This window comes from Leuciscus leuciscus (genome assembly GCF_965113295.1).
Source record: "Leuciscus leuciscus genome assembly, chromosome: 15".
Classification (NCBI taxonomy): domain Eukaryota; kingdom Metazoa; phylum Chordata; class Actinopteri; order Cypriniformes; family Leuciscidae; genus Leuciscus; species Leuciscus leuciscus.
This window is the reverse complement of record NC_138739.1, coordinates 18,042,496-18,059,987: the sequence shown is the minus strand read 5'-3', so window position 1 is coordinate 18,059,987 and position 17,492 is coordinate 18,042,496. Positions and strand designations below refer to the sequence as shown.

The 17,492-nt window shown below is 37.4% G+C and overlaps 2 protein-coding genes across 8 annotated transcripts in view; one reads left to right on the top strand and one right to left on the bottom strand.

Moving 5' to 3' along the window:
• The window catches only part of LOC309476067 (uncharacterized protein), a 112,297-nt gene extending 100,882 nt beyond the window's left edge, over positions 1–11,415 (bottom strand). The window contains exons 1-4 of one of the 7 annotated variants that reach the window (XM_082139224.1): positions 11,282–11,415; positions 10,713–11,025; positions 10,399–10,502; positions 9,193–9,713 (exon numbers count right to left, since the gene is read on the bottom strand). In XM_082139224.1, coding sequence (XP_081995350.1) covers positions 9,493–9,713; positions 10,399–10,502; positions 10,713–11,025; positions 11,282–11,330 — 687 coding nt within the window. In that variant the 5' untranslated portion in view covers positions 11,331–11,415 and the 3' untranslated portion in view covers positions 9,193–9,492. Of the gene's footprint in view, positions 1–408; positions 526–817; positions 1,117–6,874; positions 7,215–9,192; positions 9,714–10,398; positions 10,534–10,712; positions 11,026–11,281 lie in introns of those variants that run through there. The other 6 variants (XM_082139223.1, XR_014197919.1, XM_082139220.1 and 3 more) reach the window with 6 other exon arrangements.
• LOC309476306 (uncharacterized protein) overlaps positions 1–17,492 on the top strand; it is an 81,641-nt gene that overhangs the window by 47,489 nt on the left and 16,660 nt on the right. The gene's annotated exons all lie outside the window — the stretch shown is intronic.

Here is a 17,492-nt window from a genome sequence, read left to right as displayed (position 1 = left end):
TGTGAAAAGTGTCAATCGCGTGAGTCTCATGGTGAATGCGTGACAGTTGGCAGCTCTGTTGAAGTTTTTAAACCCAAAGCTTACGATGAATGGCACAGCAGCCAGTGGCCGGTGCAGTCGACATGTTTGTTGTCCTCTCATGTGTGACCGCGCGCAGTTACGTAGGCAGGTTATATGTAGCGGAGGGAGGGGAATAACAGCGAGCTCGTCAGACGTTTCCTAATAATAAACATTGTTCACGAGTCCCGCAGCTCGAGTCCGAGTCGAGTCTGAAGTCTTTCGAGGACGAGTCTCAAGTCGAGTCTGAAGTCACGCTGTGTGCGACTTAAGTCGCACTAAACTCGAGTCCCCATCTCTGGCATGTATACACAAAAGTGTATGTATACACATAAGTGATTGAACTAATACCTCAGAAGACTCAACGCTGAGGCGAAGTGAGCGTTGAGCGCTAGTGGTGATGACTTCTTCTCTTCTGTTGGCAGACCAGCTTTAGGTGCATTAATGCAATGGAATTACCGCCACCCACTGAGAAAAAAAGATGGAGAAGTTTATTAATCTAATTATTTTAGTAACTTCATCTGTATTAGACATGTGTATGTGTCATATTGCGTGTTATCTCTGTTATTAACTCTGGGCTTTTAGCTCTTACATTAACATTATGCAACATGAAATAAACCATCTTTTCAATAGTTAATACATACAGTAACATGCGCGAAACAACGTGTACATGCTTTACATATGGGCTTTTCAGTGCCAGTGAACATTAACCAATAACGTTACAAGAAAACTTTTTAAATGAACACATTATATTCTTAACCTTGTATTGGGAGTATCAGTTCAATTTCAAAGAGAGCAAAAGTTCAGGATTCTATCCTCGATCAGAATCAGCCTAACATAAGAAAAAGGACAACTGAAACATGTGGGCTACGACACAAGAGGATAGAATGACGATCGCTAACATACAACTAAACAAAACACGAGGTTAGCTAAAAGCAAAGCTCTCGACACATCTCGTTTAAATGTAAGTGGACTCATCATAAATTACACATACAAGTTACCATGTGCATTGAAACTTAAGTTCTAACAGGTATATCTCAAATTTACATTGCGCTGAAGCGAACACATCTCTCAGTCAAGTAAAATGCAGACTGAGAAAAGACCGCGAAAATTCAGTATATGCCACCACTCTAGCTCCTATCCAATAGAGGGCGCACTTACACAATAAATAACTCTCCCAATACTCCCAATAAATAAACTCACAAACAATACACAGGTTTTTGAGCCGTTTCCGCTCTACATCCTAAACTCCTCCCATCGATGCAATCCACTTCCGTTCTGGCGGGCTTGGTTTGTTTTGCTAGCTAGCTCCGTTGTGCCGACAAAGCACTGATATCGCAGTGACAAAGAGGATATAACAATTACAACATGAAGAAAAGTGGTTCGGGAACGACGTGTGCGGTAGTTGGTTGCAAACACTCGAGAAAGCACCTGAACGAGTGGTTAGATAGAGAGTGCTACGACCACAAACCAGCTACGAAGATGTCCATGCGCTCCATTGTTTACATTTTTTTTTTTACTATTCTCTTATCGATTCCTGATAGCACTGTGTGGAAAAAGTATTCATATGCTTTTTCGGCAAAAAACGGTACTTTTTATGTAATTTATGTAATAAATGGAACCTTATTGTAAAGTGTTACCGATTAGTTATAACGTTACATCGATTCAGACGTCTCGTGAGTTCAGTGTTGGAAAGATCAGTTGTTTTAACCAGCATTAATAATTAATAACAAGAATGCCGAGAAACTGGCTTCTTTTATAAACAATCTTATTGAATAATTGCCCTTTTAATTCATTTTCTTTTGAATATGTAAATGCCATTATAACATGCTCCATGTTCTTCTGTTCTTTTTATTTTATTTTTATTTTCTAGGGTGTGCACTGTTAGTTCGTAGAAAGACTTTTACATTGTACCTGATTTGTTTGTATTTGCTTCCTTCGTTAATAAAAAATTAAAAAAACATAGAAAGGTTTTAACTATTCATTAAAATGAATCGGTTCAAAGGAGTCATTAGTTCGCGAATTGTGTGATTATCCCAGCAGTTAGGACATGGATATCCCACAAGGTTTGTGTCAACACAGAAAACATTACATCACTGGATAGGTTTTTACGTTTATTAAGAGTGTGATTTTTATGGCAGCTGAATGTGCGGTGCGGAACGCATTTCAGAGAAGATAAGGCAACGTATTTTAGCACAATTCACACCCAGCGGTATTTCAGGAAAAAAAAATGCTCCACATGAAACTTTGGTCTTCCGACCTTTTACCATCATGTCGTTTTATTTTGATTAATATGCGCGCGGGAGAGAGAGCAAGACAGTTAGTTTGGAGACGGTGAGGTCTTGTTTACGTTTACACTTTAGCCTGGCTCCGAAGAGAAAGAGTGCGCGCGCGCGACCGGGTCTCTCTCTCTCTCTCTCTCTCTCTGCTCGTTCTTTCAGTTAAACATGCGAATTCAATTCCCACCCCTACCTATGATGTAGTTCGGATACCAACAATAAAAAAAGACATAGGCCTAGGCTACAAGGGTCAAATAATCGCTGTGTTTACACCGGCAGACGCTGCGCAAACCACTTCCGGCGGAAATTAAGTGCATTTGTGTACAGTTATGGCGCCGCCCGTGATTTGGCGCGTTAACTTGTGTATAGAAAATAGAAGATGAAAGGTTGCAAAAATATTTGTCATTCTTTGACCTGTTACACATGCACGCGCGTGCACGCGAGGGAGAGTCCGATTCTGGCAGGGAATCGATTTTCGGCACTAATGACAAAATAAAATAAAAATAAAAATCGCTGGTCAAAACATTTGTAGGCTACCTTCATTTAAGCTTGATTTTGGAAAAATGTTAATAATATTAAAGCCACAATATGTAACTTTTTTGCTTTAAAAATAGCAAAAATCACTATATCTATATTTTTTTTAGTTGTGTACTTACATTATCCCGACTGTTTCCAACAACTTTCAAACCAGGAGAAATTTGTAATTTAATTCGAGAAACGTCCCGTTTCTTTATTTCCGTTTTGTCGCCGTCAATGGCGTCATATCCGCGTTGTCGCTGGTTTCCGCTCGTACTGCCATGGCAACCAGAGCTATGAACCAGAGACCTCTGATAGTAACCAAAGCGACTGACGGTAGTTCGCAATGTCTATTTGCACGCTGTTGTTGTTTCGTTCAAACATTATGGACCATGGCAAGCAGACTTTGGATACAAAAGGAGAACTAAAACGAGAATCAATATCAGCGCGGTGTTTTCGAGATGCCTAGAGCTCCCATAGACAGTATATAAACGAGAGCTCCACGTCCGAGACTTCGACCGCTTCTACATGTACTTTATTAAACAGGTGAGCACATTTACATAAACCTAATCAATGTTATATAGCTCAACATGATGAAATGTTAGAATATGATCTGTATGTTATTCTAATGTTGATCTAGCTTACTGCTAGTCTCATACAGACAAACTAACACATACATTTCAACACATTCAAATGCAGTTTAGTGTGACTGATAGTGTAATGTTAGACCAAGTGAAACAACGCTGCGTTACCTCACAAGTTTAATTTGTCTAATAAACTGACCTGTGACTGTGAGTAGTAATTCTGCACTCACGTGCAACGTTAGTTCAGTAGAATGAAATGTCCATATCGCGTCACGTGTGGAGCTGATAGCTGTCTCTTAGCAATCCCGAACTGCTTCATATCACAGTCATGATAAAAGCATCGATGTATTCAGTCATCCATAAACATTATTAGATCCATAGATTAGATCGGTCGGCTTGACGTTGACGACAAGATCCATAATTCTTAGCAAATGTTGCGTCATCAAACTACGCCTTTGTTATTGTAAATAGGTTAGCGACCCCTAGTGGCGAAAAATTCCATACTGTACGTTTAACACATGCAAGTATATTATCATAAAGCAACAATATAAAAAATATCAACAACACAGTGTTTTACCATTTAAAAATTAGGCCTACTGTTTACATTTCCTGAAAAACAGCAGTTTTGGTCAAACAAGTATTACGACCGACAGCGAGACATTGGGGGCCCACAATTTTCTTTTGCCTAGGCTATGTCACAATTCGAGGTAATCACTGAGGTAAATTGTGAGGCCTGACTGACAGATCCACTCACAGATTGTTAAAAGACACATATGACAGAATATCTCAAAATTAAAATAGCCAGTGCTGTAGTAGGCCTAAACAAACTACTCATTCAACCTCAGGAATGTGTGGGGGAAAAAAGAGGGCGAACTAGAATGGAGTATGATTTAGGCTATTAAGCACGCAACAGCTTTAGAAATTAACATGGAAGCTCAAAAAAACAATTGTGGTGCTTTCGCAAAAATTATGAGATTGTTTTTGATGCAAGTAGAATCAGCAACCAATAAAAACAATCAAAAAGACATTGATAAAATAAGAAATTATTTAAATCAATGAATTGGTGAAGCAACTATATCAGATGAAATCAGAGAGGCCCGCTACAGATCTTGAAGATGAACTTAAACTGGTTAGGATATTAATGAAAGAGAGCTTGTATTGCTCCATGTGTTACTGGGTCACATTTGGTGAGAACACAGCAACGCATTTGAAAGTGTTTGATCTGAACATGAACTTTGATTTCAAGACAGCTTTTTTTAGTATGATGAAGTAAAGATACTACTTGAGTGACTATTCAGTGATGACATGTATAAGTCAGTGGCATTCGGTGGTGTTTTAAAATGACGCAGTTAAAAAAAAAAGCCTTTTTATATATCATTTATAAATACATGTCCTGTTCACTTAGTTTTCACATTTTCCTGGATAAATAAACATCACATAAGAGAGATTAAATACAATTTTGTTTTGTATTTTTACACTGTGTAATGTTTAATTATTAAAACCAAGTTTACATTTCATAGTGTTTTTATGCATTTTTGGCCTGGCCTGTGTCAGATAATATATCAAATATATCCTGAACTTCGTCTCCAGTGTAGCATATGAGCATTGCCCTTTTCCTCGTGTCATCCTTGATGTCCATGGCCAGTAGAAAATTCTCAAAACGTTGTATCCATTTTTTCCATCTCAAAGGGGTGGTTGATTATGAATTCACTTTTTTAACTGTAATGTTGCTATCTGAGCATAAACAACATCTGCAAAGTTACGACGCTTTAAAGTTCAAAGGAAAGGGAGATGTTTTCTATCACAGTCCATTTTTTAAGGACTACAACAAATGGCCGATAGGGACCAATGAGCTTCTTCAGGGGTTAGTGACATCACTAACCCTAAAACATAAACCCTGCCCCCAGGAACACGATTTATAGATTATCATGACAGAATATGCTAATCAATGACTTGAAGATAGTTAACTCCACATCAGCTACATCAACTAACCATTCAGAAATTCCCTTTTGCATTCTACATGTTGGCACTTCTTCTTGAGCCTCTCCATCTCCATCCGACTCCGGTTCGAACAAAAAAAGCCTAAAAGTTTTTGAAATTGTCATTGTGTGTCTTTGTGAGGTAATCGAAGATGCTAACACAGGAGCTCTTGAAGCTCCGCCCTCTGTACCAGGAGCAGCGGCTAATTTGCATTTAAAGGGACACACAAAAATGGGGCATTTTTGCTTACCCTCAAAAAGTGACAATTTTAACATGCTATAAAAAATATCTGTGAGGTATTTTGAGCTGAAATTTCACAAACACACTCTGGGGAGATCAGATACTTATTTTACTTCTTGTGAAAAGGTCATTATAGACCTTATGTAGCCACGGCCCTTCTCAGCGCTGTGCTCATTGTCTTTTGACTTCCGGTCTGTATTTATGAATGAACGGCTCGTTTTAAAATCTTCCTGGTCTACTGACATTTGTTTGGACATTTGCTTTAAACATTACAATCCTCATGTTAACTTTCATTAACTTTACATTAAGTAAATCGACTTCAAAAGTTAAACTGTCGAATTCTGTATGAATGTCAAGGGCTATGTTGGAATAATTGTGCGTCAAGTTAGACCTTTTGTTGGGCCTAAATTCGTAATGCATAATTCCATGGTGTTATGCATGTAATGGTCACAACACATCATCAGTATGTAAATAAACTGTTTCCATTATGCCCATTTGAATTACTGCAAAATGCAAGACAATCTGGATCTAGCACATTCAGGGCCCTATTTACATGATGGAATTTGCAAGCGGAAAAAAATGCTTCTCTAGCAAGGAAACGGATCTATGGGACAAAGTGTGCGCGCATTGTGGACCCGCCTATATGCACATACTATACGAGCGTATGGGACGCTCAAAGGGTTCATTAAGCACTAGTAGAAATGGTGGTGGGAGTTTCCGGTTAGAGAAACTGGAGCAAGAGAGAGATTGTCCCAGCAGAAGGGTTTTATTTTGATTATTTCAGCATGAATGAAGTATTACAGGCATTTGCCCATAGGTATATGTGGTCTACAATGAACAGAGAAAACAAAATACAATATAAGTTTGCTAGTATAAACAGTTACCGATAGCATAAAGAATAGTCACTATACAAAACAGAAGTAGCCTAATAGTAAATCAGGTTATCATTACTCTGGTAAAGTGTATTCAGTTATTTAGAATCTAAATATATAGCATAAATGATTTGCTTACATATCTGAATTATACTGCAGAACATAAACCACTGAACAGTCAAACTAGTTTCAATATGACTTTACATGAATTTAGATAGTATGCAATTCACACAGAAATATAATTATTCAAATTACTAGTTGAACTAGTACATTGCACAGATGACAATAACTGAATATACAGAATATTAAAGTTCGAACAGCATAGAATGTAAAACAGATAACTTACTTCTTAATCAAATCACTCACGGGAACAACAAACATGCAAAAGTCCGCTTTGTGTAAGAAAGCAAGTCAGTCTCTCCACCTATGTATATGGACTGCCCTCTGTAACTAGTTCAGACATGCCCAGACTTGTCCATGCCGTGCAAGCACCAACAAAGTAACTTACATAAAGATACCTCCAGGGGGCATTGTTGGGCTTTCGTACACATACTGTATTACTAATGCACTTTAAATAACAAAAAAAAAAATGTGCCATTGACTTTAGACCAGGTTTGCCTCAAAATAGCAATGCACCGACAATGCGCCTGAACACACCTCTTTTTCAGACCAGCACGCCCATGGGGGCACAGATGGGCGCAAATGCATTTGCTATTTAAACAACGTGGTGCAGGACATGAAAATGATAACTGTGTCGGGCTGAAACTAGCAAAACACACTTGCGTTGCACCTGGCGCTGCATTTTGCCGAGTGTATGATAGGGCCCTTAATGTCTATGTTAATAGACTGCCTGTATGATTGTTAGATTATGTGGTTGAAAACCTTTATTCTTTATGAAAATTAGTTAGATATATAATCTTTGGACACACTACATCAAGTCAAACCTGAACTTTAACTGGCATGTTAGTTACAGGTTACATAGTGTCGCGTAGCCAGAGCTTCAGACTGACGGCAGAAGGTTGCAGCTCTCACTGGCCAAGGACCACGCAGAAGCCGTCTGACTGACATGTAAAGCAACCAATCAAATTTCGTTTTGATCCACGTCATGTTAAGGGGCATGACAATGTAAAGTTGATGTCCCTACAATAACAGACTGGCGTGCATCTAATAAACTATTCATTCCAGAACCTTGTGCAAGTTTACTGTAAAAGTGGTGCCGCTATAACTTCACATGCTTTTTAAAATCCAGCGTTTAGTTTATCCTGATAAAAAGTGTTTGACATCATGATGGCTTTTTTCCAGGTGGGCCGTTAAAGAACTGCTCTCTGCAGAACAAATGGCTGGAGCTTACGTCTAGCTCCTCGCTGCTAGACAACCAGTGAGAAGGAGCAAATGTAATTTGGGCTTAATGGGTGTAGCTAGAATATCTAACCACACCCTAACCCTACGCACAACTCTATCCCTCAACCCCATTAAATGCCCATAGAGGTGGAGCTGGATGTCATCTGACTGCAGTGAGTACCACTTGAGTTTTGTGTGCCACATGCATTAGACATTCAGCCAACGGTCCTTGGGTGTGATGTCTGAGGCATACATTTACATCATAAACATACTATGGTCTTTATCTATTACCGCAGTTAACAGACCACTTAATGAAAAGAACATTTCAGATTAATTAAAAAACTTAAAATTCACAGGAACAAAGTCTCCAAGAACAGTAATTTGATGATCATGTCTGCCATTCAGTAAACTGTAGTGATGAATCATGATGTCCAGTTCAGGACAGGTGTCTCCCGAAGTGAATGGCACTGCTGGAGCTCCACCTAGAGGCTGTACGTAGTAAACGATGTTGGACGATGATATCACTGTTTTCTCCAGAGCTGCTATATATAAATGAACTAAATGAATAACTTTTTTTTACAACAAAAATGAACCATCACTGAATTCACTTAAGCTGGACTTTGACGCTATTTTCTTCTAGATCTGCTGTACAGCAGGAACAAACTTTGTTGCATTATTTTCCTTTTATCACTGTAAAGCTTTGAAACATCTGTATAGTAAAAAGCGCTATATAAATAAAGGTGACTTGACTTGACTAATATCTTTATATGGCAGAAATAGTAAAGAGTAGCTCCTAGTATCCGGTTCCGAAATTGTGTTCTGCACAAAAGTTTCCTTAATTCCTATTAATAAAGCCTGTAGCTTTTAAACAAATTAAACTGTTTTTCGTTTCCCAATATCCTTAATTCTACTATAGCTGGACTCTTTCACAAACAGTTTGTCCATCCATCAGATCAAACCACAGCTGTACAGATGTGAATAACTGAGACCACAAAAGGTTTCAACTCACAATCTGGGGCAATTTGCATAAACTTGGACATTATGTTAAGACAGTGTCTTAAGATCAAATATGACCCACTAGCAGTTACTCAAGGGATGGTTAGTCTTACTTTTCGTTACCAAAATTAGGCCAATCTATGTTTTTATGTAACTGACTTAAGTTTTGAACAATCTTAAAGAAAAAAAAAATTGATGACTAACTTGTAAGACTAGTCCTAGCGGTTTATGTAACCGGCACCTGGAGCTGCTAGTGTGTTACGTGAATTCTGTCAGTCACATACAACCTTGAACTATATTGTTTAAGGATGTAATAAAAGTGGACAATTGTTGTTGTAAAACTAAATCTTTATTAATAGTCACCAAAAACATTCACCAAGAGTCATTTCAACAGAGCTTATAATTATTCTAATGCATCATGTGTTGATAATTATTATTTTGTTTAGGGTAATTATGTTTGCAGTTATGAATTTAATTGAATAGATCAATACAAATTATATTATGTGCAAATACAATCAATATATTTTCAATAGGTGAAAAACATTCTGTTAATTAACAGCTGTGTAGGTATGGGAAATCTGTTGAGTATTAATGCATGTTTTATTTTCATGATTATACCAGTAAACTTCAGCAAACATATCTGGAACTAAAGCTTCTGCTCAGTTCACACTGTTGGTCTGATCTGACTCCAGAGGTCTGACAGTGATGTCTGGTCTCTTCTTCTCTGATCAGCTCACTTCTTGTAGATCTGATGTCATAAACCAGCACAGCAACAGTAGCCACGCCCACCAGAGCAGAGACGACCAATCGGATCACAGCTTCAGAGAAACCACAACAGTGGATGTGGTCTGAAATAAAAAGAAACACACTGAATCAGAACTGTGCATTTAGTTCATTTTTTACTACTTTTTTGCTAGTATTGTTTAAAATAATGAATATAATATAATTCTAGAGTCTAGTTCTAGTTCTTTAACCTCAGCTCTTCTAGAAACCTGTGATTATGTGACTGTTTCTCCGAGATCTTTTTCTGCACTAATGTTTTCTAAAGCAACATCCCACTCACGCTTACATTCACTCACACTCTCTCTCTCTCTCTCTCTCACACACACACACACACACACACACACACACACCTGCTTCACGTCTCTGTCGCGCATCTGCGGTCTGTTCTGTTCCAGTTAGGTCACAAAAGAAAAAACAGAAAATGCACATTTTGCAAATGTGCAAACACAACTCACTCTTTCTCTATGAATGCATGAGCCGATCAAATGTAAACTTTGAATGCAATGTAAGTCGCTTTGGATTAAAGCATCTGTCAAATGCATAAATGCATTGTAAATAAAAATCTTGCAATTTTAATTGGTTGATGTGGTTGATGGTTTAGCCACCATCAGCAGTAACAAAACAACACTTATGAATATGTTTGGTCACAACTGCACGAGTGTTTCCGTTCTGACATAATCTTTTAAAGCTTTACAGGAACTAATATCGCACTGACTGAAAACATTAACAGAGTAAGAGTGAGTGACGTACCTGAACTTGGCTGATAGAGTTCAGTAATGTTGCTGTCCTCAGTTTGATTGACAGTTGAATTGTTCACAGCACAGCTGGACGAGAAAAAGTTGGAGCTTGATGATCTTTTCGGTGATGAAGTACTTTGAGCAGACTCTGATAATGACAGATGTTACTGTGAAATAATTCTCATCACACACAATTGTGATCTTTATTTATAGTATCCATATTTTAAATGGAATTAAAGCCAGTAACAAAATAAAATGTACATGTAAGGAATATCAAAAATTAAAAGATATACCAAGAATGGTCATGCTAACACTGTTATTCTCTACTCACCATAGACTTTAAGATTGAAACTTGTGTAGCTGGTCTCTTTGCTGATAATTGTTAGTTGATAAAGTCCAGAGTCTGAGGTTCTGGTGTTTGTGATGGTCAGAGATCCAGTTTGATCCAGTTTCAGTCTGTCTCTGAATTTCTCATCAGGACCATCATATGTAGAGCTGGTTTGTGTAAGTCTGTTGACTTCAGCGATTCTTGTGCTTCCAAACGTCCACTGTATCATCAAATATTGCTGTGTTTCTGTAACATCAGTGTTTAGAGTGACAGAATCTCCCTCCATCACTGACTTTACTGATTCTGTCATGTCTAGAGAAAAAAAGGGAACATTATTTTGTAACAGCAAAAAAAACAACAACTATCCGTTATCAGTTAAAGAGATTTGTGTGATGCAGACATTTTCCTTAATGTATTAGAAATCTTATTAGAGACGAATAAAGTTACAGATTCTGTTTTGAAATCCCTTCCACTAACTTTCTCAACTTAAATTTAAAGATATTAAAGAGAGAATATATTGATAAACTTTTTATGAGAACCACTATAATGCAAATTGCTTATAACTTACCACACAGACCCAAAAAGCTAAAAAAGAACCAAATAATAGCGTTAACCATATTCCTTGGCCGGTTGTCAACAACTCCAACCACGCAGTAAACCACTCTACATTTCACATCACATCTTAGTTCACATCACCAAATCGTAGGCGTTCCTGCTGCTGGTTGCCTAAAGCGGATGTCATGGCAAGTGTTTGATATTGAATACGTTTTCTTACAGTTAAAAGAAAACGTCTTGGAGGGGGAATTGTGTAGCCTATATTGAATAAGTCCATAAAATTGACATGTTAAACGAACTAGGAAAATGTGTGCTCTTGATTCTTTGCCAGATGGCTTTCATATGCGTCTAAGGAACTCGTCTTGACGACACTTCACTCCGTTCCTATTCTTCATGGTCCCTATGCAGTGTTCACTGCTCACTACTCGTTAATCAGGGCAGTTGAGGTGATCTGTCCAGTTAAAAGAGCAGCGAGCGTAGCGTGACGTATAGCCATTTCTAACCTTAAAAAAGCTATCTGAAGATGTGAAAGAAATCAAGTTGAGAATAAATATCTTATTTGGTTAGTATTCTGTTTAGGCTACATTACGTAGCCTATATAAAATGTTTTACACTTTGTCCTAGTATTTTATGAAGTTGCAATTTCGTATGAATTTGAACGATGCGAGTCGTAGGAACACGTCCAGTCACGGGGGTTTAACAAAAAGTAGCCTAAGATGAGAACACTATTTCATAAGAATTTGACACCCATTCTCCAAAACATAAACAAATTACGAATTGTCACGTGACTGTGTTGCAGTTTATGGTAATATATGTATTAAAGGCACAATATGTAATTTTTTTGCTTTAAAAATAGCAAAAATCACTATATCTATGTTATATATATTTTTTAGTTGTGTACTTACATTATCCCGACTGTTTCCAACAACTTTCAAACCAGGAGAAATTTTAATTTAATTCGAAGACACGGCACGTTTCTTTATTTCCGTTTTGTCGCAGTCAATGGCGTCGTATCCGCGTTGTCCCTGGTTTCCGCTTGTACTGCCATGGTAACCAGAGCTATGAACCAGAGCCCTCTGATAGTAACCAAGACGACAGACGTGGACCACTGTAAGTTCGCAATGTCTATTTGCACGCTGTTGTTATTTCGTTCAAACATTATGGACCATGGCAAGCAGACTTTGGATAAAAAAGGAGAACTAAACTGAGAATCAATATCAGCGCGGTGTTTTCGAGATGCCGAGAGCTCCCATATAGACAGTATATAAACGAGAGCTCCACGTCCGAGACTTCGACCGCTTCTAAATGTACTTTATTAAACAGGTGAGCATATTTACATAAAACTAATCAATGTTATATAGTTCAACAATGATAAAATGTCAGAATATGATCTGTATGTTATTCTAATGTTGATCTAGCTTACTGCTAGTCTCATACAGACAAACTAACACATACATTTCAACACATGTAAAAGCAGTTTAGTGTGATAGTGTAATGGTAGACCAAGTGAAACAGCGCTGCGTTACCTCACAAGTTTAATTTGTCTAATAAACTGACCTGTGAGTTGTAATTCTGCACTCGTGTAGTTCGGTAGAATGAGATGTCCATATTCCTTTTATATCCGCGGGAGTCGCGTCGCGTGTGGAGCTGATAGCTGTCTCTTAGCAACCCCGAACTGCTTCATATCACAGTCATGATAAAAGCGTCGATGTATTCAGTCATCCATAAACATTATTAGATCGGTCGGCTTGACGTTGACGACAAGATCCATAATTCTTAGCAAATGATGCGTCATCAAACTACGCCTTTGTTATTGTAAATATGTTAGCGACCCCTAGTGGAGAAAAAATTCCATAGTGTACGTTTAACAATGCTATGTCATCATACAACTCCTCAAGCTCGTGACTAAGTTAGTAGGAGTTATTTAAGTCTCTTTTGCACTGATAAGAAAAAAAGCTAGACTATTGCGCCGGCCTATGTGTTTGATGTATGCGGTTTCGACCGCAGCCATTCCCTTCACTCGCTACTCCCTCCGTCTCGTTCACTCGGATGTACGTCATTGCGATGCACGAGTGCCCACTACTTGATCACTTGGAATCAGCTAAAGAGTTGATTTATTTATTTTTTATTTTTATTTTTTTTAAGAATTTGTTTAATGCAGCATCCAAATGTATAGGTGTGTGTGGGTTGTTTTAAATTAAAACATACGTATAATAAATATATCATAGAGTTGTTTTTTGTGGTGGTAATTAGACGAGATTTGTGGTGACGTCACAATCGTACTGCATTGTGGGACATATAGGTGCCTGAAGTGTACATATGAAGTTGACTCGCTCCCTCGGTCAAAATCGAGGGAACGATCGGGTCTGTCCATATAAACTTCCCTCGTCCACTTCACGAAGTGGAACGCACTTCAAAATGGTGGCGGGGATTCTGCAAGGGAAGTTCGCAAGTGCGTCTAAAAGTGCACTGGAACGCAGTATCTCAGTCCGAACTTCGCAGAATTCGAAGGATGCAACCTTTGAATTTGGACAAAGCCATTGAGTGACCATGCACATTTTACTGCACATGATTAACAATATTTTTGGACACATCAATGTTTTTGGATTTGTGTAATTATTTTTTTAAAGTTTTTATTTTTATCTTTTTTAAAATAAATATCTTTTCTTTTCCCATTTTTCTATGTTCATTTAAAAATGTAAAATTCAGGGGAACATAATCTCCAAGAGCAGTAATTCGATGATCGTGTCTGCCAGATGCTGTGTTCGTGACAGGAGTCTCCTGAATTAAATGGCGCTGCTGGAGCTCCACCTAGAGGCTGTATGTAGTAATTTCATAGAAATAGAAAAGAGTACTAGCCTACTGACTAGTAGCCTACAAGTCTGAGCTCTGCATAAAAGTTTGCACAATTCCTATTAATCAGGTTTGTTGCCTATACACAAATTTAACTGTTTTTCATTTCCCAATATCCTTATTTCTACTATAGCTGGACTCTTTCACAAACAGTTTGTCCATCCATCAGATCAAACCACAGCTGTACAGATGTGAATAACTGAGACCACAAAAGGGTTCGACTCACAATCTGGAGTCTCACGTGAATTCTGTCAATCACATAAAACCTATATTTGAACTATATTGTTTAAGGAAGGATAATAAAAGTGGACAATAGTTGTTGTAATACTAAATATTTATTAAAAGTCACCAAAAACATTCACCTAGAGTAATTTCAACAAAGCTTATGAGATCATTCTAATGCATACAATGTGGTGCTAATTATTATTTTGTTTAGAAGCCATGAATTTAATTTAATAGATCAATAAAAAAAATAAAATAATTTGTGCAAATACAATCATAAATGTACAATGGATGAAAAACAATCTATTAATAAACAGCTGTGCAAATATAGGAAATCATGATTATACCAGTAAACTTCAGCAAACATATCTGGAACTAAAGCTTCTGCTCAGTTCACACTGTTGGTCTGATTTGACTCCAGAGGTCTGACAGTGATGTCTGGTCTCTTCTTCTCTGATCAGCTCACTTCTTGTAGATCTGATGTCATAAACCAGCACAGCAACAGTAGCCACGCCCACCAGAGCAGAGAGAGCCAATCGAATCACAGCTTCAGTGAAACCACAACAGTGGACGTGGCCTGAAAAAAAAGAAGAAAAACACTGAATCAGAACTGTGCATTTACAGTAGTTCCTTTTTTCACTTCTTTTTTGCTAGTATTGTTTAAAATAATACATATAATATAATTCTAGAGTCTTTTAGAGCCCCCTCAGCTCTTCTGGAAACTGGTGATTATCTTTTTTTGCACTAATGTTTTCTAATGCAAGAGCCCACTCACGCTCACACTCTTTCTCTCACATACACAAACACACACACACACACACACACACACACACACAAACACACACACACACACACACACACACACACACACACACACACACACACACACACACACACACACACACACACCTGCTTCACGTCTCTGTCGCTCTTCTGCGGTCTGTTCTGTTCCAGTTAAATAGCAAAAGAAAAAACAGCAAATGAAGAATTCAGAAGCAAAAGCCTCTAAGTGCTATCTGCAATTTTCTTTTAAAATGAGCATTTTTATCAAGCTTGAATATTTAGGTTTAATAATTTTACTTCAATGACAATTAATAGGTCATTTTAATTGCCATTAAAGTGAAATAACTGAACATAAACATACAAGCTTAATAAAAATGATCATTCTAGAAGAAAATTTCAGATGGCACTTAGAGGCTTTCTGAAGGCTTCAAATGCACTTGTGTGCACAAATAGTTCAATCTTTCTATGAAAACATGGGGTGATCAAATGTAAACCTTTAATGCAGCATAAGTCGCTTTGGATTAAAGCATCTGTCAAATGCATTGTAAATAAAAATCTTGCAATTTTAATTGGTTTATGTGGTTGATGGTTCAGCCACCATCAGCAGTAACAAAACAACATATGAATATGTTTGGTCACAACTGCACGAGTGTTTCCGTTCTGACATAATCTTTTAAAGCTTTACAGGAACTAATATCACACTGACTGAAAACATTTAACAGAGTAAGAGTGAGTGACGTACCTGAACATGGCTGATAGAGTTCAGTAATGTTGCTGTCCTCAGTTTGGTTGACGGCTGAATTGTTCACAGCACAGCTGGACGTCACACAATTTGAGCTTGATGATCTTTCTGATGATGAAGAATATTGTGGAGTCACTGATAATGATAGATAACTGTGATGTCAGTCTCACACACACTTCTGATTCTGATCTTAATTTATAGTAGATCCATATTTTAAATGGAACTAAAGCCATTGAGACATCATAAAATGATGGAATAGTGAAAAGAAAAGAAAAGAAAAGTTTAAAAATATTACTATTATTCTCTACTTACCATAGACTGTGAGATTGAAACTCTTGTATTTGGCCTCTTGGCTGACAATTGTTAGTTGATAAAGTCCAGTGTCATTGGTTCTGGTGTTTGTGATGGTCAGAGATCCGGTTTGATCCAGTTTCAGTCTGTCTCTGAATTTCTCATCATATGTCGAGTTTGATTCTCTGTCGACTTCAGCGATTCTTGTGCTTCCAAACGTCCACTGTATCAACACATAATTCTGTGTTTCAGTAACATCAGTGTTTAGAGTGACAGAATCTCCCTCCATCACTGACACTGACTTCACTGCATCTGTCACATCTACAGAAAAAATTAACATATTTTGTAACAGACATGTTTGTTATTAATGACCAGACTTACAGTTATCAGTGATTTGTATTTATAGACATTTTCTTTAGTAAATGTTTAATGAATTGCAGTGAACTTTTAAAGAATAACAATAAAAGTTCAGGAGTTCAAAGTCAGGTGATTTTTCTCCAGCACTCACTTTCGTGTGCAAAACAGAAGTGAAACTGTCTACAACAATTATTTTTGGATAAGACTGATTTAAAACTAAATATCAAATTTTGTTTTGGAATTCCTTCCACCAAAATTCGCAGCATGTCCCAGAACTAATAAATTACGTTTGTAAAGATATTAAAGAGATAAGAAATTGAGAAATTTGTCACGAAAACCAACGTAATGCGAAGTGTTTATTTATAATAAAAAATAATTAAAAAAATTAAATAAGGGACATCATAATTAAAAACACTAATAACTTACCAATCAAACGCCACAAGCACACAAAGAACACAATAACTGCATTAACCATATTCCTTGGCTGCATGTCAACCACTTTAAACACGCAGTAAAACCGCCCGTTCACATCACAAGCGAACACTTTGTTGCTGGTTGTTGCATGTCGTCAAATGTATAGGGTCTCTATAGGCGTTCCCATTGGTTGCCTATAGCGGATGTCATGGCATGCTGTTCTAACCGCTTAAGATAAACGTTTTGGAGGAGGAATATTGTACATAAATGGAATAAGTACATAAAATGTATACATTAAACGAACTAGTATGCTCTTGAGTCTTTGTCAGTAGGCTACAAAGGTTCCAAAAGTGGGGCTTCACTGCGATGCTATAGCCTATAGAAGAACCATTTTTTGGTTCCCCAGTTTCAGTGAACAGTTTGTAAAATAACATTTTTTCTTGACGTGAATAACTTTTGCAACCTGGAAAAAAACGTAAATACACAAATAAATGAATAAATCCACAAAACTCTAAATAAATGAATAAATCCACATATAACTGCATTAAAATATATATAATTT